This window comes from Salvia splendens, chromosome 9 (genome assembly GCF_004379255.2).
Source record: "Salvia splendens isolate huo1 chromosome 9, SspV2, whole genome shotgun sequence".
Lineage (NCBI taxonomy): Eukaryota > Viridiplantae > Streptophyta > Magnoliopsida > Lamiales > Lamiaceae > Salvia > Salvia splendens.
Genome location: NC_056040.1, coordinates 5,041,956 through 5,065,864, shown reverse-complemented (window position 1 = coordinate 5,065,864; position 23,909 = coordinate 5,041,956). Strand labels below are relative to the sequence as shown.

Below are 23,909 nucleotides of genomic sequence, written 5' to 3'. Positions count from 1 at the left end.
AGTTTTTATATTTTAGATCATTTAAAGTTAAGTCTTTTAAAGTGCCTAAACAATTTATGTATTACTTGTAAATAGAAATATAATGATAATAATAATAATAATAATAATAATAATAATAAAAAAGTAGATGAAATGTTAAAAACCATAAACAATTTTCATTTCAATTCGGTTAGTTCGGTTATAATCGATAACCGACCGGTTATAACCGAGTCGGTTAATTAAGTGACCGAACTTGAGATCGAGTCGGTTCCGCTTAATTTTTTGATGAAATTTTGGGGTCGGTTAACCGACAAGTTGGTTCGGTCAATAACTGAACCGACCGAATAACCACCCCTAAATCATCCTATTAAGTTATAAGCATGGTTCAATACAAAGTTTTAATTGATAGTAGCACAGAATTTTTGGAAAAATTAGTGTATTAAAGTAGAGAGATGAAAGGTAGTTGGGTATTTTAATAAGGACAGATGAGAGATAAACTTGTTTTTAAATATGAAAAGTGTATATTTAAGTTAAACAAACTAAAATGAAAATGTGGGCATCTTCAGTGTTGGAGTAGTATCTTTTCATTGGTTCTTCTAGCCTTTGTTCATTTCACTACTTCAATAGTTGGCGTATCTTCAGACCTCAGTCTTAGATGAAGGCTTCTAGCCGTTTTCTTTGAGGCTATATATCCAAACCTCTAATCATCTTATTATATAATTATTTTATCATCACAATATTTTAAGTTGATTTTAACAAAAATTACTACAATTGGTTTTGTTTGTCCCCGTTTCACATTTTCCCAATATTTACAAATAAAATCGTAAATTTTCATCTAATCTAGTATCCTTTAATTTATCCTTAATCACAGTTAATCAATTCAAAAAACAAAAACAATCAAATCCTATTTCCATTTTGTGTATCACTACGCACCTACCTGGCTACCTAACACCCCATTACGAAATGTTTAAGTTGGGCTAAGTAAGACTCTCGTGTGGAACGATTGGGCCATCGAGCCCGAAAGGTTGGCTGGCCTAGCTTATAACTTTTGGGCTACTATTTAAATATAAATACACTGATTTTCGGGCATCTCTCTACAAGCCAGCCCAGCCCAGCCCAGCCCAGTGTTACAACTTACAACCGATTCGAGATCTACTCAGATTGAGATAAAGTATCTAGAATATTGAATTGAACTAAAATGATCGAAAACAATGAAATATAAAATTTAATGGAAAATATAGTCTAATCTATGTTAACCTTGTTTGATTGATAAAACACGGATATACATATTTATGTATAAGTTGATAAAGTCAAAAGAGACGCATAACGATAAGAGAAACGAGTGGAAATATTTATTGCTATATTTTATAGTAGAAGGTATGAATAATGAATGCATTAAATCGAAGAAAGATAAAGACATTGAACGTGGAATCATGCACGTGCGGCAGCCCGTGCGGTGGGGTGGTTGGGTGGTCACCCATTTTCTTATTCAAGCTTTGTTGTAAAGGATAAGTTCAATGAATTTGGACCATGCCTACATGTGACAGGTCGATTTTATTTTTTGTTTTCATTTTTGTACAACTAGCAAACTTTATTTCATATTAGTAGGTTAGTTTGAACTGTTTTTGGATAATTGGATTGAAGCTTTGGCCACCATTCTTTCAATGCACCAATAATATAAATTAAAAACAAGTAGTACAAGTTAAAATTTGATCACCCTTTTTACTACTTATGTAAGAATCTTGGATTTAAATCCATCTAAAATTTTAAAAAAAAATGGTATCAACTACGGCATGTATCAGTAGAAATTATATGCAGCGTTCGCATTTAATCGTTAGGTGAGAGCGGCGATTTATTATAAAGGCAACACACGTTTGATGAACTACAATTAAAAGCATTTAGACTATACTGTATAAAAAATTGTCACATCAATTACCCTTTGCCAGCTTGCTTCATCCCGCACGTGCCGTTGGCTATTCTGCTGCCCTTTTATGGATAAATAATGAGTTTCTATTACAACTAGCAAACTTTATTTCATAATTAAATATGTATTAGGTTTAATTTATAAGATTGAACCCTTCAGCTTAATCTTAGATGGATAGTCTTATGATAATTAATCATAGTCTCCCCCTCTAACTAAAATAATCTCACAACTTAATCTTAAATGAATAGTCTCATGATATTAGTCATAATAACCGAACGTCATCATAATCTTATTAATTAGTTAGGTTCATAATTTTGTTAATTAAGACCATCCACTACGGGTCTCGCCGGAGTCTCGCGTCTCGTCCCGGCGAGACGGGACGCCGGTGCGACCCTTTGCAGCCTCCATCTCGTCCCGTCTCGTCCCGCGTCTCGTCCCGGCGAGCCACGAGACGGGCTGTCTCGCCACGCGCCGAGGCGACGTGGAGCAACCCGGCGTTGTGCGTGACGCCCACTCGCCGGCTCGCGAGTAGGCGTCGTCACGTGCTGACGCAATAAATATTTTTTTTAAAAAAAAATCGAATTTTAAAAAAAAAATTTGTAACGGTAATAATACCGTTTTTTTGTTTTTTTTTATAATTTTTTTAATTTTTTATTAATTTTTTTACTCTATAAATACTCCTAAACTCATCATCATTTCACACACAACTACACATCTATTCTTCCTATCATCTAAATTTTCTCTCAAATTTTCTCTCAAATTTTCATAAACCAACTCAAGATGTCCGGCGACGGCGACGGCAACTACGGCGGTTCCGGCTCCGGCGGGTGGGATCTCAACGCGTTCGGCGATTGAGAGACCATGATCAACACATTGGGCGGTTCCGGTTCGTCAACCCCTGAGACTCAGGGTTCGGCGACGCCGGGGGGTACCAACCACCCAATTTTGACCTTGATGCATATGTTCGTCCCTCCGCCACGCGGTATTCGCAGGGATTATCCCAGATCCGGGAGGATTTTCCCGGTGGCACTGGCGGTGGAGGTGGCCGAGGCGGTGGAGGTGGCACTGGCGGTGTACAACCCCAGGCGGGCGAGGACAAGGAGGAAGAAGAAGAAGAGGATCTTGGCCGGCATTAGTACAGCAACTTCGAAACGATGGCGGTGTACAACGCCTGGATCACGGTCTCGTACGATCCCATCGTCGGGAATCAACAAACCCGGAAGTGTTTCTGGGAAAAGGTCTGCGAGGTCTACCACCAGATAAAGCCGAAAGGCTCCCGCAAGCGCAAAGTTAAAATGCTCCGCTCTCACTTTGACCGAGTCGACCGACAGATCAAAAAATTATGCGGCATCTACTCGACTGAAGAGGCGCGCTACCAAAGCGGCGCCACGGCCACCGACATTTTGACGTCCGCTTTGCGCGCCTACTACCAGGACGAGGGTCATCAATTCAAATTTGTTGATGTTTGGCAGGCCGTCAAGGACGAGGAACGGTGGGCCGGAGGTTTCCGCTCCAGCTAGGGCTCAACCTCGAAGCGCACGAAGCATACGGCGAGTGGCCAATACTCGTCTGGTGGTGCGTCTGGTGGTGACACCGATGGCATCAGCCAACCTGAGGCTGAATCCCGGGAGTTTGCGGGTACGGTCGGCGATGCTGGAGGATCCGCACGTGGGCGCCGTCGGCCGCAAGGGACGAAGGCGGCGAAAGCGGCTAGAGCAAGGAAGGGCCGAGGCGAATCAAGCCAGTCGGCCTCGGGCTCGCGGGGAGGCTCGGACACACTTATGGTGGCGTACATGACCGCCCTAATGGCGGACACTTCCCACTTCTCGTACGCCAAATTCACGGCCTGGTGGAACGGAATTGTTGCTATGGCAGCACAACTTGACCTTCCGACACCCCCTAAACCTCGACCGCCTCCAGAGGATGATTCGCCGGCGGAGTAGTTTTTTTTTTATTTTGTGTGTTTTTTTATTTTGTGTCTTTTTTATTTTGTGTGTTTATTTAGTTTGTGTGTTTTTTAATAAAGTGTGTTTGTTTAAATTGAATTGGGTAGAAAAAAAATTCTAAATGAAATTGAATGAATATTAATTAAGGGACGGTATAGAGACGGTTAAGAGACGGAGCGTTGCAGGTTCCGTCCCTTAATTAAGGGATGGAGGAAAAAAGGACAGGGAGGCCCTCAAATAGTGCTCAAATAGTAGTTAAGAGACAGTTAAAGGGACGGTATAGAGACAGCGTAGTGGATGACCTAACTAATAACATAGAGAAGCGTGACATTTCGGCCATTACCGAAACAGGCAAACGCGTTAATTTCCAAAAGTGGGGCCCAATCTCTCTATTATTTACTCCATCTCCGAATAAATGCGTGTGGCCCACAAACTCCAGCTTATTATAAATAAATGATTAATGTCCCCAAAATATATTTTGATATTATCTGTTTTTAAGGGGAGTCGTATTATTGTAATTTTGCCACCAATGTGCAAGAGATATATTTATTAGTTTCATTTGAGCCAAAAAGTCTAAATATGTAGTAATACAATCATTTATTTAATAGTTAATATACATAAATCAATTTAAATATAAAATACTGAAAAGTCCAATAATTATATAGTAATGCGATTTATACATTAGAGACTTAAGAGTAATTGTACTGAAGCGAGGATTTACGGCAAATTTTACGAGTTACTACTACCTCTCCTGTATTAACTGTCACATTTACCTTTCTGCCCTCGTTTTTGTAAAAATGATACTTCTTCCGTCCCTGAAATTTTATCGCATTTTTCTATTTCTTTCTATTCCATAAAATTTATCATATTTCAATTTTTAATATTTTTAGTAGTGGATCACACATTCCACTGACCTATTCACACACACATTTTTATTATAAAACTAATACTTTAAAAGTAGGACTCACCTCATATCAACCTTTTCAACTCACTTTTCATTATATTTCTTAAAACTCGTGCCCGGTCAAACTGTGATTATATTTAAAGGACGGGGGGAGTAATAAATAATTAAAGTCGAGAAATAATAAAATAAGAGAGAGAATAAGGTAGAGAATGGTCTTCTCTACATTATATTCTCTCATAACTCACTATTTCTCCACTTTACTTATTTATTATTATTTTTACAAAACGAATGTCGAAAAATAAATGTGACAGTTAATACGGAACGGATGTAGTATTAATTCATTCATTATTCCGAGTAGCATAGTTCGACTTTGTCATCCAATTGTTCCGCTAAATTAAAAATTTAAAAATAGAAATAAAAATAAAGTTTATAGGCGAAGGGACACGGGCGGAAATAAATTAAAAATAAAATTAAAAATAAAATTAAAATTAAATAAATAGAGAAATTAGCAATAAAGCGTGGAGTGGAGCGTGACCACCATGTCCCAATTGCGTCCTCTTCAACTACTGCTCCTACCTCAATAATTCACAAACGGTGGAGGCGTTTCCCGGCGGCCAATGACTGCTTGTGGTTCATCGACCGGGCGTCAGCCCACCTGGAAGGAGAGGGAGAACAACAAGCGAAGAGAGCGCCGGAGGAGAGCCGTCGCCGCCAAGATCTACACCGGTCTCCGAGCTCAGGGCAATTACCGGCTCCCCAAGCACTGCGACAACAATGAAGTGCTCAAGGCTCTCTGCCGTGAAGCTGGTTGGGTTGTCGAGGAGGATGGAACCACTTATCGTAAGGTCGGTCAATCATCGATCGCTCTTCAGTTTCTACTTTTTTTTTTCCTTTTTGGGATCAGTTTTCCCTCCCTCTGTTTATTAATTGTCGATTACTCTTGGTTCAGATGATTTAGCAAAATTGGTGGTTTTGTCTCTGTCTATGTTGATTTATGCTTTTAGATCTGATCTAGGAAGTATGCCTTAGCGATTTAGTAAGAATTAATTCTTATTTACTTTTGTGCTCGAGTTCGGTTTTGATGTTCTGCCGTTTCTAGAATTGTCGAAAAGAGGAGAATAATTTTTGGGTGGCAAATTTTAATTTTTACCATGGGGAATTTTGTTTATTTAACTTGTATTCTGTGTGCTTATTGTTGAAGGTAGATACTTGAATTTCTCAATCTCATGTTTTGATCTGAAATGAGAGGGTCCTCTAAATGTTTGAGCTAAAGTGATTACGCTTCTTGCTCGATTTGCGAATAAGCGGTTTTCTGAATTTCCCAACACGCTCGGCATGTGTTAATTGACTTCAAAATCTCTGCTTGTGAATAAATATTGAATTTGTGGATTTACTTGATCGTCAATATCTTGTTCATATGGTGATATTGAGTCGCAAATGATGATGCTAACCGTGACTTGTATTTTATTGTTCAGGGATGTAAGCCACCACAAGGTGATACTGTGATGATTTCTGCGAATAACAGTGTATGCTCATCAATGCAACCAAGCCCGAATTCTTCAGCATTCCCCAGTCCTATACCTTCTTATCAAGCTAGCCCGACATCTTCATCCTTTCCAAGTCCCTCACGTGATGGAAACCCGACCTCCTACATTTTACCTTTCCTTCACAACTTGTCAATCCCCTCGGCCCTTCCTCCTCTACGTATATCCAATAGTGCTCCTGTTACACCGCCTCTCTCGTCTCCTACTAGAAACTCAAAGCCTAAGCTTAATTGGGAATCTATACCCAAAGGTCCACTCAATTCTTTTGTCCCCTCTATTTTTGCTGCCTCCGCCCCCTCCAGTCCTACTCGTCGTAGGCGTTTTGCACCTGCCCCAATTCCAGAATGCGATGAGTCTGATATCTCTGTAGCTGATTCTGCACGCTGGGTAAGCTTCCAGACGGGTTCATCCTCAGTTGCTCCTGCTTCACCAACTTATAATCTTGTGAAACCTGTGGCTCAGCAAACTTGCCTTCATGAGGGTCAAATTGGGTGGGGAGCAGTGGCAAAGAGGGCACGAGGCTCTGATTTTGAGTTTGAAAATGGTGCAGTGAAGGCGTGGGAAGGTGAAATGATTCATGAAGTAGGAATGGATGATTTGGAGCTAACACTTGGGAGTGGAAAAGCGCAGGCTTAATCTCCCAGTGCTCCTAAACAGATAAGCTACATGAAAGAAACAATGTGTCTTCTTGCTTAACTATCATAGCCAGAGATATGACATGGTTCTTGGATATCTGAAATCTTTTCGTCTCAACTGCACAAATCCCGTTTCACAGGCAACATTCTTGAGTCTAATATCGGCTCAGCCCATGATAGAAAGAGAAAACTCGAAGCTGTTTAGATCCGCGTCTTAGACAGTTTCTGGTCCTGGGGCAAGAGGAAATTTGTTTTAGATGTCCACAGCACACACACTAAGAAAATGGAAGATTGGTATACTCATCAATCAGGTAGAGGGCCTCTGTAGAAAGAAACATGTGTTTGAAAAAGTTATTTATTTTGATTGCTCAATGATTGATGGGCTTTCTGCTAATCATGAGCATCCACATCATGGGGCACGAGTTGAAGGCAGAAGACACATTAGAAAGATTTTAATAGTTCTACATTCTTGAATTTGTGCAGCTCATTGCATTTCTTCTACATTCACTCATGTAATATTTCTAGTGTAGTTTTGCAGACAACCAGTAGATGCTAGGTGGTGTGTTATCACACACTCACTGCTTTAAAACCTCTGTAATTGTTTTTATTTAATTCAGGTATAAAAGGTAATACTAGTATTTCGCTAAATATAGCATTTCTAGTTTCATTTTTATGCTAGCTGTTTTCCATATAGCTCATTTTTCGTATTACTGTTCATTTGCTACATTCTTCCTTTTTATATTTTTTAATAATGATTATTACTTCCACAGTTTCTGTTTAGAATTCACATTTTGGAACAAACATGTCTCATTTTATTTTTGGTAAATGAAGTTTATATTCAACCAACTTATGTACTCATATTTTATTACTAAAACTTGTACTCCATGAAAGTGAGATTTAGCACTCAAATTTCATAACAAGAGTTGTCAAAACTCAAGACCCAGGGGCTGGTGGAACTTAGTAAACTGATGCCTGACCCAGCCCAGGCCCATCATTGAATGGACTGAGCTGAGTTGAATTTTTTTTTGTAAATCTGTATTCTGTTCAGTCCGGATCCAATTGGCAAGTGAGTTGGGTTGTATATTGCATAATTTTTTCATTCATATATTTTTTTTATTAAATAGGACTATAGGAGTATTACTCTACATATTAAAAATAGGGCACTAGAAGATTAAGTTATTTATAAATCTTCTATTTCTAATTGCAGTTCACATATATAATTGTTGGATAAATACATGAATATTTATCAAATAAAATATGCATGTTTAAATTATTTTATTGTAACCATTATTCGAAGAAATTGAATTAGTAGGAATTTGTAACAATGTAAATTGAGAAATTAATCCAAGTAGATATAGATGGATAGTGAGTGACAAATAATAAAAAAAAGTGGTGACAATAACTAGAGATATACGATGATTGTCGTTAAAAATAGCGTTGACATTGAAAGTTCGATATAGTTATGAATACCTAAAAGATCAATTATGTACATATTTGTTGTTCAAAATAATAAAAATTTTCAAAGTGATTTATTAATATGACTAATGGCGGATGCAGAAAACAAGTTAGTTTGTGGTTTGTGTAAAATACAAGAATTTGATTATTAATAATAAATGATAATTATAGGGAGAGTTTTTTAAATTGGAAAGTGTGTGAAACAATAAAAGTGGATAACTTAAAATTAAAGCGTGCAAGTGTAAATGAGAAACATAAAATGTCATTCGATCAAGTTATTTTATTGAAAAGTGTGTGTGAAACAAAAATATTAATGTGTAAAAGTTAAAATTAAAGTGTGTGTATTTGAAAAATGGAAGTGTTAAGCAATAATAAAATTGACAAAATAAAAAGTCGTGTACAAGTGTAAATGAGAAACCGAAAATGTCATTCAAGCACTCATCTTTCTTTCCGGAGGAAGGCTAGAACGTCAGCTGCCAGCACTAACATATTATTCCATCTGTCCCAATTAATTTGGTATAAAACTTTTGAGCACGGAGATTAATAAATTGTTTTGAATATATTAAATGAAAGTATAATAAATAGAATAGAGAAAAATGTAGGAGAGATAAAAAAGAGAATAAAGTAGGTGATGAAATAAAGTAAGAGTGATTGGATGCTTTATTTTTTGTTAAAAAGTAAATGACTCGACTTAGCTGAGACATAGAGTAATATTTTGTGTTTGAAACTATGGTATATAGATACATTAAACCAAGTTATGATTGTTCGGAGGCCCCCTCAGACTTCAGTGCTAAGTCTACATCTGAATGATGGTGTTGTGGCCCTTGGAGGGGCAACCATAAGCTATGGACTATGGTGTATCAAATCATTTATATTGTGACCGTCCGAAAAAAAAATGAGTCATTTTGGATGAGACGGAAGAAATTTTTTTAATAATTTAATGTGGGACTTTAAAAGTAGAATTATTAATGTATGGTAAGATCATCTCTCCCCTCATTAATCAATGTATTAATAACCGTATGAAGAAATGCAAAAGGAAATATAATTAATTAATTAATGTGATAGTTTTAAACTAAATATGGGAGACCATACTACTCTCCGTTTATACATTCATTAATGTGAGCAATGGCGGATTCAGAACTTTTTGTTTGAGGTACGATAAATAATCTTAGTGATTTGAAGTTTCAAAATTCAACGAATCTTTTATCTTCTTTATAATAGATTTTTTCAATCATATTGTATAGAGTATATTTTTTTATTAAAAATATTTATCGTATGTAAAGTGAGTTACTTATTGGTATTATTACCTTCCCTATTTAAAATAGATTTTCTTACATAAACTTAAATATATTAGGAATTGAAAGCACTTTCTATTGTTCTAAAAAAATAATAAGATTAATTTTAAAAGTTGCTAACTCAAAAGATAAGAACTAAATGTGTTAGATGATAATTATACTAACTCATAAGAACTTGAGAAATGAAAAAAATGAATTGTACTAGAAGAAAATTAAAAAATGGTTTATAAGAATGAAATATAATAGACGTAGAAGAACTAAATAAATAGATGTATTCCAGAAATGAAAAAAATATATAATGATATTAGAGGAATGAGATATATTAGACATAGAAGAGCTAAATAAATAGATGTACTCCAGAAATGAAAAAAATATATATAATGATATTAGAGGGAGATAACATGATTTAGAGGCCATAAATGCTGAAAATAAGAAGGTAAATGTTAAATGATACAAAAATATGTAGTGGGTGAGAGTTGAACTCAACGTCTCTACTAAATATAGCAGAGCTTTCTACCACTACACCACTTGTTAAGATACGTTTTGGGGTACACTTGTACCCCTTTGTTCTCATGTGGATCTACTACTGAATGTGAGTATTACTTATTGTATAAAGAAATGCAAGAAAAATGTACTACTCCCTCCGTCCACAAAAAATAGTCTCATTTTGCCATTGTGGGATGTCCACGAAAAATAGTTCATTTCTTAAAATAGAAAGTTTCTCTCTCATACTTTACTCACCTTTATCTCTATCTCTCTTAATTCACCAATTTTGTCTTCTCCTTTCACTTACTTTACAAATTTCTCATTAAAATCCGTGTCGTCTACAAATGAGACTATTTTTTGTGACGAGCCCGGAGGGGGTATTAATCTATCTTCTAGTTTAAAGTGATTATTGCAAATCATATTGTAGAAGTAACTGATTGAATATTTTCAGGGTCCGTCGACCACAACACTCCATTTGAGTAGAAGAGGAAGGTTTGTGGTGCGCTAGCTTGCCCTCTTTCACTTCATTATGTGACGGCAACCTCTTGCAATGCAACCCTGGCACATTTAATGAGCCACAAAATTTGTGTTTATTGATTTCATTATTATAAGTTTATATATGACTCCGATGTGAAGACACCACATAAATACACAGTGGTTGCCTTAGTGTTGAAGGTTCTCCCAAACTGGTGGTTGCCCTAGTGTTGAAGTTTCTCCCCAACTGATGTCCGGGTTGTCAGAGCATCAGCAGTGGGGCGCCCTAAAGCCCGCCCTATGCACCGCCACGTCAGCATTTTATCCTCCTATGACCTATCCTTTTACCTGCAGTGTGGCGCCATATAGGTTTTACTATTGTTTTGTTAATTAGTTTAAATGTTTTCAAAATATAAATGCAAACTAATTAAAAAACACAACGATTAACTAAAAAACGACAAATACTACATTGATTAAAAAAAAGTTACACGGGTTAGAAAAAAAAATTGACTACTCTACAAAAGTCCCAACTTCCAGCGCAACTCATCGATCAACCCCTGGAGGTATTCGGCTCTGGCCGGGTCCATACACTTCATGAGGGCGTTATGCGTGTCCAACAACGTCTGCGTCATCGAGGCCGTTGCCAACTCCGCGCAGGCAAGTGCCGTCGGGGTCGGGATCGGCGATGGGGGGCGGCTTGCGAGGAGGATGTCGAATTCGCCTTCCCCTTGTTCTTCGCAGCCTTGATGCCTACGGGACGCCGGGAGGACATCGGTGTGCCGGAACTCTCATCCCCGTGTACGTCCGGTTGAGGTCCACCGGATATGCGCCGCTTTCGCTGCTCGTGTAACCACCAATGTCGGTGGTCTTCGTCCTCTTTGTCGCACCGGTGTGCAGAATCCCGCCTTGGAACTTCTGCTTGTCCTTCAAGAGCGCCCAGACATTAAAATGCTTGAAGTCGCCGTACATGGATTGGTACGACAACAGCGCTCTATCGCGCACATTGCTCAAGCTCTCGCCGCTTCCTTGCTCCCTCGAGCACTTCTCGTACTCTACCGCGAACAGGTTGACTTGCTTCTTAACCTGATCCCAGTGCTTGCGGAGCTGCTCCCTATGACGCTAGTACGCGCTCGGCGGCTTCGCCTCATTGTAGCGCTCAGCGATGCGCTCCCAGTACGCAAGCTGCTTTTGGTTGTTCGCGAATACCGGGTCCTCCGAGATATCCACCCAACACCTCGCCAAGACGAGGGTTTCATCCGGTTGGTAGTTGGTCCTCCCGGGGGCGTACTCTTCATTCGTTGCCGGAGGTGGCAACTTGTACGCCCGGTACTTGATCCGCTTCTTTCTGGCGGGGGCGGCAGCGGCCGAGGGGCGGCGGCCGAGGCGGCGGCGGGGAGAGTTGGAGACGGCTCCATGTCAGACAGACCGTACGAATCCGTACTGAATTCGGGATCGTACTGCGTATCGGGGTCGAACGATCAATATTCGTCAGGTTGTGTACCCGGCCAACGTGCACCACCTCCAAACATCGGACTATTGGGACTTAAGTAATCACCGGAATCCATTTTCTAGTGTAAATTGAGAGTGAAAAAGCGAATGAAAATGTTGCGAATGAATGTGGGGTAGGGGGTATTTATATAAATGAATTTTTCGAATTTAAAAAAAAAACGCGTTGCATCGTCCGCGCTTCCTCTGCGGACTATCTGTTGGGCGAGGACGACGCATCGTCCATCGTCCGCGCACCCACAGTGGCGGACGATGGCGCGCCCAAGGCATCGGGCGGCCTATCGTCCACCCCACTGTAGGTGCTCTTAGATCATAGCTTGTATATGTAAAACGAATAGCTACGACGGCTCGCTTTAAATCTTTAAGCTCCCCACTCTTAATACATAAAGACGGTTGGTTGTTGTTAAAAATCATCATTTAAAACCTGATCAATAAGAGTAATTTCTTGAGATCATTTTATTAATATCATAAGGGACCTAATACTAATAGTGTGTTTTGCGTTTAACAAACCCTCATCGGTCCCCGTTCCAAACGCCAAAATAAATTAAACATTTATTTTTCGTTATCTTTCCAAGTTCAGGGTACAAAAGGTACATATATTTTAATATCACTTGATAAAATATCCGTATCATATTGTAAATAAACGATATACTAGTATACTACTCCCTCCATCCCCGCTTAAAATGACACGTTTTCCTTTTTAGTTTGTCTTAATTAAGATGACACATTTATTTTTTAGAAACTCTCACTCTCCAATTAATACACTCAACCACTTTTTCTCACTCCTATTAAAATATTCATCTTTCTCTCTCTCTATTTTAATACTTACACCCACATTTTCTCTCTCCAATTAAACATTTTAGTCAATAACTCCTAAAATCCGGTGTCGGCTAAGAAATGTATCATCTTAGCCGAGACGGAGGGAGTAGTACTATTAGAATAGTACTCGGTCTCATTCTATTTTTAATTCGACAAATAATTTTTATGCATTATTGTTCGGTAAATAAAATTAAGAGAATAAAGTAGGGGAAATGATGGGGTACGGACTAAACAAGCCCAACAGCAGTGACGGTCCATCAGCCCAAAGCCCAAGGAAGAGTTTCAGTTCGGCATTACCAAAGAGTTCGGCCCCAGCCTACAGCTCGGTAAAAGCCGACCAGTCAAGCTCTACTCTCAGATCGGCTAAAGCTGCTCGGCAATAGTTCAGCAGTTCGGTCTCAGTATTCGACCGAACTGGGAGATAGTCAACTCATGCAGGATCACATGCAGGATAGTGGACCAAGCACAGAGATAGTGGACTCATGCAGGATCTCATGCAGGATAGTGGACCCATGCAGGATCTCCATGACCTCCACGACATTCACAACCATCATTAGTGGTGATGCAAGCCACGATCTTAGTTCAATGTATAAATAGAACTCAGATCAGATAAAGAAGGGTTAAGCTCTCTAGAGATAAAAGATAAAATAGCAAGTCTGTATTGTAAGCTGTAGAAAACAGATCAAGCAATACAACTCTGCCCTCTTTTCTTCCCGTGGACGTAGATTTACCTCAGTAAATCGAACCACGTAAATCTCTGTGTCGTGATCTGCATCTTCCTGCATTCATCACCATCAAAAATTCGCCCAACCATCACTGGCGCCGTCTGTGGGAAACAGAGAACCAAATTTGTGATAAAGCGAATTTTTGACCCTTTTTCCACCCCAAAAAAAAAAAATGCATACCAGATCACATAACACCCATAATACCGTTCGTGATAACCGTGAGGAAGCTAGTCCAGCTCGCAGGTCTGAAAAACGGCCTCGGGAGACATCTACCTCCGGTTCTCACGAAGAAGGAACAAGCCACTCCAGGAGAGATCGCACCGAGTCTTCCCAGCAGCCCGATTTAAATGAAGCTGTCAAGCTGTTCTTGGCCGAGAAGCAGGAGGAGTTCTTAACCTTCCTGCAGAAGAGCCAACAGCCGGAGAAGACAACGGCGGATTCTCCCTCCTCATCCAGACATGAAAGTCACTACCGCAGTAGTGACGTGTCTTCCAGGAGAAAGAATCCTCAACCCCGACATGTTCCTGTTCCTCCTCGGTACCGGAACCACAGGAGAACTCCATCTCCTCCGTACCGAAGAGATGTCGGGTTCGCCATGTACGGAGCATTAAAGACTCCGTTCTCGGACGATATCACCCGAACTCCTTTGCCGCGGAACTACCGGACACCGTCAATGACTTATGACGGGCTAGTGGATCCTCATGACTTCTTGGGATGCTATCAATATAATATGGCGAACCAGGGTCTCAATGAGGTCCATATGTACAAGCTGTTCCCCGAGCTGCTCATCGGGAACGCCAGAAGGTGGTTCGACAGCCTTCCTCAAGGCAGCATTAGATCCTACCGAGATCTAATGGATGCTTTCCACAGGAGGTTCTTTCAAAAAGCGGAAGCCCGAATTACTTCGGCTCAGCTGCTTTCTATACGTCAAGGTCGCGACGAAAAGATCAGCGACTTCCTGACGAGATTCCATAAGGAATGCCTACAAGTAGATAATCTCAATGATCTACTTGTCATTTCGGCATTCCAAAATGGAATCCTGCCCGGAGCTCTCTACAGAAAGCTCGTGGAGTGCGGTCCGCAAACAGCTCAAGAAATGTGGGACATTGCGGACCAGTTTTCCCGTGCGGATGAGGCAGACCGTCGAAAACGGTCTTTAGACAGCTCATCCCGAGAAGAGAAAAAGAAGCCCGATCAAAGCGGCCAGGTGCTTCCTCGCCGAACTCCTTTTGAAAGAATTCAAAGGGCACCGGTACAAGGCAGATTGGGGCCACGTCTCAATCCTGAGAAGCCGCCCGCTCAGTTCGTACCATTAAACAAGTCAAGAGCGGAAATTTTCTAACTACATTCCGATATGTTCGAAAAACCAAAGCGGATGACGAAATCAGCCGCGCGGCGACCTCAGGATCAATATTGCTCCTTCCATCAAGCCCACGGTCACGATACCGAGGAGTGCCGAAATTTGGCTGCAGGTATTGATGTTCTTGTGAAAACAGGAACGTTAAAAAAATACCAAAGCAAGCAGCCGAAAAAGAACAAAAGGCAGAGAGGTGCGAACTGCAATCCTCAGGATCCGAAAAGGCATGAGGATCCCGAAGACGACGACGAGCCGCAATATGATGGAGTAATCCAGACTATTGATGCTCTCCCTGCCGGGAAGACTAAGTCGTCCCTAAAAGCAGAACGCAGAGGTTCCAATCAAGAGGAGCCAACACATAAAAGGCTGAAGAAAGACGAAGTGATTACATTTTCAGATGCCGATCCCGTCCCAGCCATCTCTCCTCACCAAGACGCTATTGTCATTCAAGCCGGAGTGGCAAACAAACTGATCCACAGAGTATTTGTGGATACAGGAGCGTCAGTCAGCATTCTTTTTAAAGAATGTTTCGATAAAATGGAAGTGGATCCAGCTCGGCTCAGTCCGGCTCCACTTCCTCTGAAAAGTTTCGCCCAGGAGGACACCCGCCCTGAAGGTATTATCAGCCTTCCGATCACGGTGGGAAAAGCGCCTACAAGCTCCAATACGATGATCGAGTTCTTTGTGGTGAAAGCTCGGTCCCCGTACAACATCATCCTGGGGAGAGACTGGCTCAACACAGTTCGGGCCGTTTGCTCTACTTATCACCTCACCATCAAGATCCCCACTAAAGGTGGGATAGCGGTCATCCGAGGTGATCAAAAGAGAGCGAAAAGAATGTCTGCAGATTGCGCTTAAAAGTGCCGAGCAATCAGTTCGGCACCATCAAGCATAGCAATCACAGCAACCGGAGTCAGAGGCAAGCGAGATGACCGAAGTCACTTCAGAGCCGAACTCAATGACCGTTCAGTTATACGAAGATGATCCATCCAGAACGGTCAAGATCGGCTTCGCAGGAACGCCTCTACTCCGGGAAAAGACCATTCAGCTCCTCAAGGAGTACAAAGATGTCTTTGCATGGTCTCCGTTGGACATGACCGGAGTGCCCCCCGAGGTAATCACTCATCGGTTAAATATTGATCCTTCAATCCGGCCAGTAAAACAGAAGCAAAGACTCTTTGCGGCAGAAAGAAGCCAAGTCATCCATGACGAAGTCCGCCAATTACTAAAAGCGGATGTACTATTCGAGGTGAAATATCCTTCTTGGGTGGCCAATCCTGTGATGATCAAGAAAAAAGAAGGAGGATGGCGGATGTGCATAGATTTTACCGATCTAAACAAGCACTGTCCTAAAGATTGCTATCCCCTTCCGAATATAGATAAAAAAGTAGAAGCTTTGATCGGCTTCGAAATTTTCTGTTTTCTTGATTTATACAAAGGATATCACCAAGTGTTGATGGATGAGAGTGACGCTCCGAAAACAGCTTTCATTACCGATTTTGGCATTTTCGCTTATAAAAAGATGCCATTCGGTTTAAAGAATGCCGGAGCCACTTATCAAAGGATGGTAGACAAGCTTTTTCGGCACCTAATCGGAAAACAGGTTGAAGTGTATGTCGACGACATAGTTGTCAAAAGCAAAAGCACTTCGGAGTACGAAGACAACCTCAAATCCACTCTCGACGTGCTCCGAAAAGCCAACCTCAAACTCAACCCCCAAAAATGTACTTTTTTGGTAGATTCGGGAAAATTTCTGGGTTGTTGGGTTTCAAAGGACGGACTCAAGGCAAATCCCTCAAAAGTTCAAGTTATTCAGAACATGGCAATGCCGAAGTCCATACACGATGTGCAAAGACTAACTGGATGTCTAGCCGCATTGAATAGATTCCTTTCCCAAGCAGCCGAAAAGCAACTGCCGTTCTTCAAAGTGTTAAAAAAGGCACCAAAGTTTGAGTGGGGAGCCGAGCAGAAAAAGGCTTTTGACGAGCTCAAAAGTTATTTAGCCGAGCTTCCAATTCTCTCTGCTCCAACAGATGCCGAAGTGATTTTCTTATACTTAGCGGCATCCGATCAAACCATTAGCGCGGTGCTTGTACGAGAAGAAGGCCTAAAGCAGTTTCCCATCTACTTTACAAGCCGAGCATTAAGAGGTCCAGAAACAAGGTATCAACCTCTGGAAAAAATTGCTCTGGCGTTAGTAAATGCAGCAAGGAGACTGCGGCCATACTTCTATGCTCACAAGGTATGCGTCTTAACCGATCTGCCTCTTCGGCAAGTTATGACCAAGCCAGAAGCATCAGGCAGAATCGCCAAATGGGCCATAGAGCTGGGAGAACACTCAATCGAGTACCTACCTCGGAAAGCCATCAAGGGACAAGCCTTGGCAGATTTTCTTGTAGAGGCCAAGTTCGATCAAGCAATCCCTGTCATTGCCGAACAGAAAAATTCTGCCAATGCCGAACTAGCACAGCCCTTGGAATCCGAAGAAGAGTCGCCGGACTGCTGGAGCGAATTCGTAGATGGAGCTTCGAATAAAACGGGAAGTGGAGCTGGTATTCTGCTTATCGCTCCCGATGGACACGAGGTAACCTATTCACTTCGGTTCTCATTCCCAACCACTAATAACGAAGCCGAATACGAAGCCCTCCTTGCCGGACTCCAGCTAGCGCAAAGTCTATGTATCAAGTCTCTCAAAATCCATTGTGATTCACAAGTCATAGTGAATCACATGTTGGGTACAAGTGAAGCCCGTGATGAGAGGATGAGGAAATATTTAGACAAAGCGCGAAGCATTAGCCGAAGTTTCTCTTATTTTCGGATAATCCGCATTCCCAGAGCAGGAAACAGCCGAGCAGATACTTTAAGTAAGTTAGCAGCATGTCCAAGCTCAAAGGTGGAGGAATTGATGCATCGAAGCATTGATGAAGCTGAGGTACATTCAGTAACCAGCTCACCGAACTGGATGACGCCGATCTTACAGTATCTAGATCAAGAACAACTGCCCGAGGATAAGAGAGAAGCTCGGAAAATCACACGCCGAGCACTTCGGTACGAACTTCATGGAGGAGTCTTATACAGAAAGTCCTACCTTCAGCCGTTATTACGATGTATAGGGCCAGAAGAGACGGACTACATCCTCAGAGAAGTTCATGAAGGATCGTGCGGCAGCCACATCGGAGCTAGAGCTTTAGCTAAAAAAGTTCTAAGATGGGGATATTATTGGCCAACCTTGGTACAAGAAGCAGTGCAGCTCGTCAAGACATGCCCGAAGTGCCAAATCCATGCAAATATCCCAAGGATGCCGCAGACCGATCTATCCACTATGCAAAGCCCTTGGCCTTTTATGCAATGGGGTATAGACATAGTAGGACCACTACCACAAGCTCCTCGGCAAATAAAATTCCTAATCGTTGCCGTGGACTACTTTACGAAGTGGGTGGAAGCTGAACCATTAGCTACGATAACGAGCTCGAAGGCATTGGATTTCGTCTGGAAGAACATAGTGTGCCGATTTGGCATACCCCACATCCTCATCTCGGATAACGGGACTCAGTTCACCGACAAGACGTTCAAGAATTGGTGCCAAGAGCTGAATATTCAACAGCGGTTCACTTCGGTCTCTCATCCACAAGCAAACGGACAAACGGAGGTAACAAATCGTATCCTGGTGAAAGGGTTAAAAGCTCGGTTAGAACAAGCCAAAGGACAATGGGTAGAAAATCTCCCTCAAGTCCTATGGTCCTACCGAACTACACCCACAACCTCCAACGGTGAAACTCCGTACAGTCTTGTGTACGGCACTGAAGCCGTGATTCCGGTGGAGATCGGCATACCCAGTCCCCGAACTCTAAATTTCTCAGCAGAAATGAATGACGACGGACTGAGAGCCGAGCTAGATCTTGCCGAAGAAAGAAGAGAATTGGCATGCATAAAAGCAGCCAAGTACAAGGAGCAAGTAGCCCGGTATTACAACCAAAGGGTGAAGAAGCTGCAATTTCAAGTGGGAGATCTCGTCTTGAGAAACAACGAAGTAAGCCGAGCAGAAAAGCTGGGCAAGCTCGAACCCACATGGGAAGGTCCGTATCGGGTGTCAGAAGTCCTCGGCAAAGGGTCTTACAAATTGGCTCACATGTCAGGAGAACAGGTACCCCGAACATGGCACATTTCCAACCTCAAGAAGTTCCATTTGTAAGAGACAGTCCGGTCAGTCAGTCTTGAGTCCTGTTCGGTCAATGTGCTTTCTTTGGTTTGCTTGGTCTTTGTTTGTCTCTGTGCGTTTTGTCTGTGTGTTTTGTCTGTCTCTGTGCGTGTCGTCTCTTACAAATGTTACTGAGGTATCTTGTTCTTCGAAGGCTGATCCCCTTCTTAGAACATATACAAGCCAACGATTGTGAGTCAAAGCTTCTAAAGAGGATACAAGACCACAATTCAGCTTAAACAAGCAGTTCGTCTGAAACGAACTGCAATAAGCCAACGATTGTGAAGTCAAAGCTTCTAAAGAGGATACAAGACCACAATTCAGCTTAAACAAGCAGTTCGTCTGAAACGAACTGCAATAAGCCAACGATTGTGAAGTCCAAGCTTCTAAAGAGGATACAAGACCACAATTCAGCTTAAGAATCAAGCACTTCGTCTGAAACGAACTGCAACAAAAGTTCGATTCACGCGATAAAACTTGCCTGAATTAGGACTAGGGAAAGTCCGATCCACGCGATAAAACTCGCCGAATTAGGACAAGGGAAAGTCCGATCCCCAAATTAGGACAACGGAAAGTCCGATCCGAGCGATAAAACTCGCCAAATTAGGACACAAACCAAGTCCGGTCAAAGAAGAGTTTACTTCATAAGACCGAGGACAAACATCAACTTACCCCGTACCTTTATCCAGAATGCCGAAGTGACTCGCTTCGCCGAAGTGATTCACTTCGTTTTTCGGGGGGGGTAGTGATGGGGTACGGACTAAACAAGCCCAACAGCAGTGACGGTCCATCAGCCCAAAGCCCAAGGAAGAGTTTCAGTTCGGCATTACCAAAGAGTTCGGCCCCAGCCTACAGCTCGGTAAAAGCCGACCAGTCAAGCTCTACTCTCAGATCGGCTAAAGCTGCTCGGCAATAGTTCAGCAGTTCGGTCTCAGTATTCGACCGAACTGGGAGATAGTCAACTCATGCAGGATCACATGCAGGATAGTGGACCAAGCACAGAGATAGTGGACTCATGCAGGATCTCATGCAGGATAGTGGACCCATGCAGGATCTCCATGACCTCCACGACATTCACAACCATCATTAGTGGTGATGCAAGCCACGATCTTAGTTCAATGTATAAATAGAACTCAGATCAGATAAAGAAGGGTTAAGCTCTCTAGAGATAAAAGATAAAATAGCAAGTCTGTATTGTAAGCTGTAGAAAACAGATCAAGCAATACAACTCTGCCCTCTTTTCTTCCCGTGGACGTAGATTTACCTCAGTAAATCGAACCACGTAAATCTCTGTGTCGTGATCTGCATCTTCCTGCATTCATCACCATCAAAAATTCGCCCAACCATCAGGAAAAATAGAGAGAATGATGCTTATTATGTTTAAAAAGCGAGACATTCTATAAAGAAAAAAGAAGTATAAAATACGACCATTCCATTTTGTTTCTGCACAGAAACAAACGCACAAGAAGAAGAAAAAAACACTCGATGGTTGGCTCCAACTCCACCTCTGCCAATCTTCATGTTGCAATACTATCAAGTCCCGGAATGGGTCACCTCATCCCGGTCGTCCTTCTCAGCAACCGCCTCGCAACCCACCACGGCGTCACTGTCACCGTCCTCCTAGTGACCACCACCGTCTCCCCGCCTGAGTCGAACCTCCTAAAAATCCCCCTCCACCCACTAGTCAACATTCTGGAGCTCCCTCCCGCGGACATCTCTCACCTTGTCGATTCCTCCGCCAAAATCGTCACCCAGCTCTGCCTCATGGTCCGCGTGTCCCTCCCCTCCATCCGCTCCGCCATGATGAACCGCCGTCCCCACGCTCTCTTCGTCGACCTCTTCTGCACCGAGGCGCTTCCCATCGCCGCCGAGTTCAACATTCCCAACTACGTCTTCGTCCCTTCCAACGCCTGGTTCACTGCTCTGCTTGCACACAGCCCCATTCTCCACCAACAATTTTCGGAAGAGTATGTTAACCAAACAGACCCTATCCATATCCCGGGCTGCAAACCGGTCCGACCGGAGGACTTAGTTGACCCAATGTTGGACCAGAAAGACCAGCAGTACGACGAGTATCTCAAGATAGGTGAAAACATTCCCTCATCCGATGGGGTTTTAATCAATTCTTGGGTTGATTTGGAACCCGAAACCCTCCGAGCTTTCGCGGAGAACCGGTCCGTAATCAATATCCCGGTTCACCCGGTCGGACCGCTCGTGAGAGAGTCTGAGCCGGACCATCACTCTTCCGAGCTGGTCCAATGGCTGGACCGGCAACCGGATGAATCGGTAGTCTTGGCGTCGTTCGGAAGTGGCGGAGTGTTGTCGCAGCAGCAGATGACGGAGCTGGCTTGGGGGCTGGAGCTGAGCCGGCAGAGATTTGTTTGGGTGGTCCGCCGCCCCACCGGAGGCCCCGTGGATAACGCGTTTCTCAGGGTGACCAACGGCGGCGACGGTGAGGATTCGACGCCGGATTACTTGCCGGAGGGCTTTCTCACCCGGACCAAAGACCAAGGGTTTCTAGTGTGTAACTGGGCCCCGCAGGCAAAGATACTGAGCCATCCTGCGGTGGGAGGGTTTCTGACGCACTGTGGATGGAACTCGACTCTGGAGAGCATTGGCAGTGGGGTGCCGTTGATTGCATGGCCGCTTTACGCGGAGCAGAAGATGAACGCGGCCCTGCTGGCGGAGGAGGTGGGCGTGGCGGTGAGGACGTCGAAGGTGGTGGGAAGGGAGGAGATAGAGGCGATGGTGAAGGCGTTGATGGAGGGAGAGGAAGGTGGGCGATTGAGGGAGAAGGCTAAGCAGCTGAAGAAGAGTGGGGCTGAGGCTCTCAAACTTGGTGGGCCATCTCACGAGTCGATGTGTGAGTTGCTTGCCAAAATAGGAGTAGCTTCTAGAAACAATGTAATTTCGTAATTGGGATGCGTACTTTTTTAAGATAGGACCAAGTATCTGCAATCATGCATCTATGTTTTCGTCACTTCAAATGATGAGTATCTGTCATATGTTTGACATATCGGGTTGAGTTGCATTATATTATACTACTGCTACTAAAGTTTCTACCTTGTATTCCACTAGTTTGCCGTCGAGATAGCCTTTGCAAATTCCCTGCCATAAGAAAAATAAGAAAAAAGTATTTAGAAGTTTAATATTCTGTACTTTTTAATTTATTTTTCATTACTTATCTTACTGATATTACTTGTATAACTTTTTTTTATTGATATAGCAACTTTTTTTTTATCTCAAGCTTCCACAAATTATTCAATATTCATTATTTATTAACACTTGAATGATGTTGAAGACTCAGATTTCAAGTATTTTGTAACCATTTTTATTCATGATCTTATTTTGTTATACTAGTAATTTGGTATGGACTTAGTTAGTGGTTATTATGAAACTCTGTTATTGTTATCATTGAATGAGATATTTGAATTGCCTGATAAAGGTACTCCTATGGGCTTATAGCATCATAATCTAAACCTAAGACTAAATCTACATCCTTAGATTTTGAAATGAGTGAATGACGTACATTAAAGCTCACAAAAATTTCAATAAACTGTAGACAAAATATCAACAAAAGAGTCATTATGTTATCATACGATAATTTTCGTGAGTTTTTTTTGTATTACAAATATCAACACAACGACATGCATATTTCAACACAAGTATACGAAAATATCAACACAGTTTTATTGATATTTTACATACAATATATTGAGATATTTTTGCATTTGTTGATAAAAAAATCTGCTTATCAACATGTACGAAAACAGAAATAAAAATTATCAAATTGTATCATCTGAACGTCGTCGGAACATATGCAAGTGAGATCTCGTTATAATTCTTATAAAATTACCTCTAATTTGATATATTTTTTTTACGAAAAAATAATTTAAATAGAGAGAGTTACGTAAATTTAAAGTTTTGGAATAATTTTGATGAGAAAAAATTGACATTAATACCCTTTAAATTTATTTACTAATTATTTAAATTTAACATATGATCCACCATTATTTTAACCATTAGATTTCTTAATCTAGTGGCTAACAATTTGTCTTAATTTGGTATTGCTAATCAGTTAGCAATTGATTATAGGAATACTGAATATTACAATAATAAAGTAATAATATTATAATTTTTTTAAAATTTTGGTTTTTTGGTTTTTTCTACGATTTTAGGGATTTCAATTTTTATTTTTTGATTAAGAGCATCCGCAGCGGTGGCGGTTGGCGCCACCGCCGTCCGTGCCAGCGGCAAGGCGAAGGACCGCCACCGCTGCAACCGCGCCGCTGGCACGGCGCTGCTCGATGTATCGAGCACGTCCGTGCCAGCGGACGCACACGTGGCGGTCTCCCATTCGCCAACGGCATAGCCGTTGGTTTCAAACATTTTTTATTTTTTTTTAAAAAAATCGGATTTTTATTAAAAAAATCGATAAAAAATAACAAAAAAAAAATTTCACTTCCCCAAAAAATTATATCCGTTTATAACCGTTTTTCCCCACTTTTTAATTTTTTTTTATTTTTTTTACCCCAAAAATACACACTTTCATCTATAAATACCCCCAATTTCACTCCAAAAAATTCACACTTTCACTACACAATTCTCATCATCAATCTCTCATATCCATTTTCATCTTCCTCTCACACCCTACAACACCAC

The 23,909-nt window shown here is 41.7% G+C and overlaps 2 protein-coding genes across 2 annotated transcripts; both read left to right on the top strand.

Moving 5' to 3' along the window:
- Positions 1-5,265: 5,265 nt before the first annotated feature.
- Positions 5,266-7,580, top strand: LOC121746878 (BES1/BZR1 homolog protein 2-like). The gene is made up of 2 exons (XM_042140830.1): positions 5,266-5,598; positions 6,229-7,580. Exons 1-2 carry the CDS (start codon positions 5,371-5,373, stop codon positions 6,931-6,933), a joined length of 933 nt encoding a protein of 310 aa, XP_041996764.1. The 5' UTR covers positions 5,266-5,370; the 3' UTR covers positions 6,934-7,580.
- A 13,105-nt stretch (positions 7,581-20,685) lies between these two features.
- On the top strand, positions 20,686-22,343 carry LOC121747257 (anthocyanidin 3-O-glucosyltransferase 5-like). Its single transcript, XM_042141262.1, has one exon. The coding sequence runs from the start codon at positions 20,733-20,735 to the stop codon at positions 22,161-22,163; it is 1,431 nt and encodes a 476-aa protein (XP_041997196.1). The 5' UTR covers positions 20,686-20,732; the 3' UTR covers positions 22,164-22,343.
- Positions 22,344-23,909: the final 1,566 nt, after the last annotated feature.

Excerpts from the sequence above, each read along its gene's own strand:
- LOC121746878 (XM_042140830.1), top strand. The coding sequence starts at position 5,371 with ATGACTGCTTGTGGTTCATCGACCGGGCGTCAGCCCACCTGGAAGGAG. Across the intron at positions 5,599-6,228 it reads ATGGAACCACTTATCGTAAG|GGATGTAAGCCACCACAAGG; the intron begins GTCGGTCAATCA and ends TTTATTGTTCAG.
- LOC121747257 (XM_042141262.1), top strand. The coding sequence starts at position 20,733 with ATGGTTGGCTCCAACTCCACCTCTGCCAATCTTCATGTTGCAATACTA.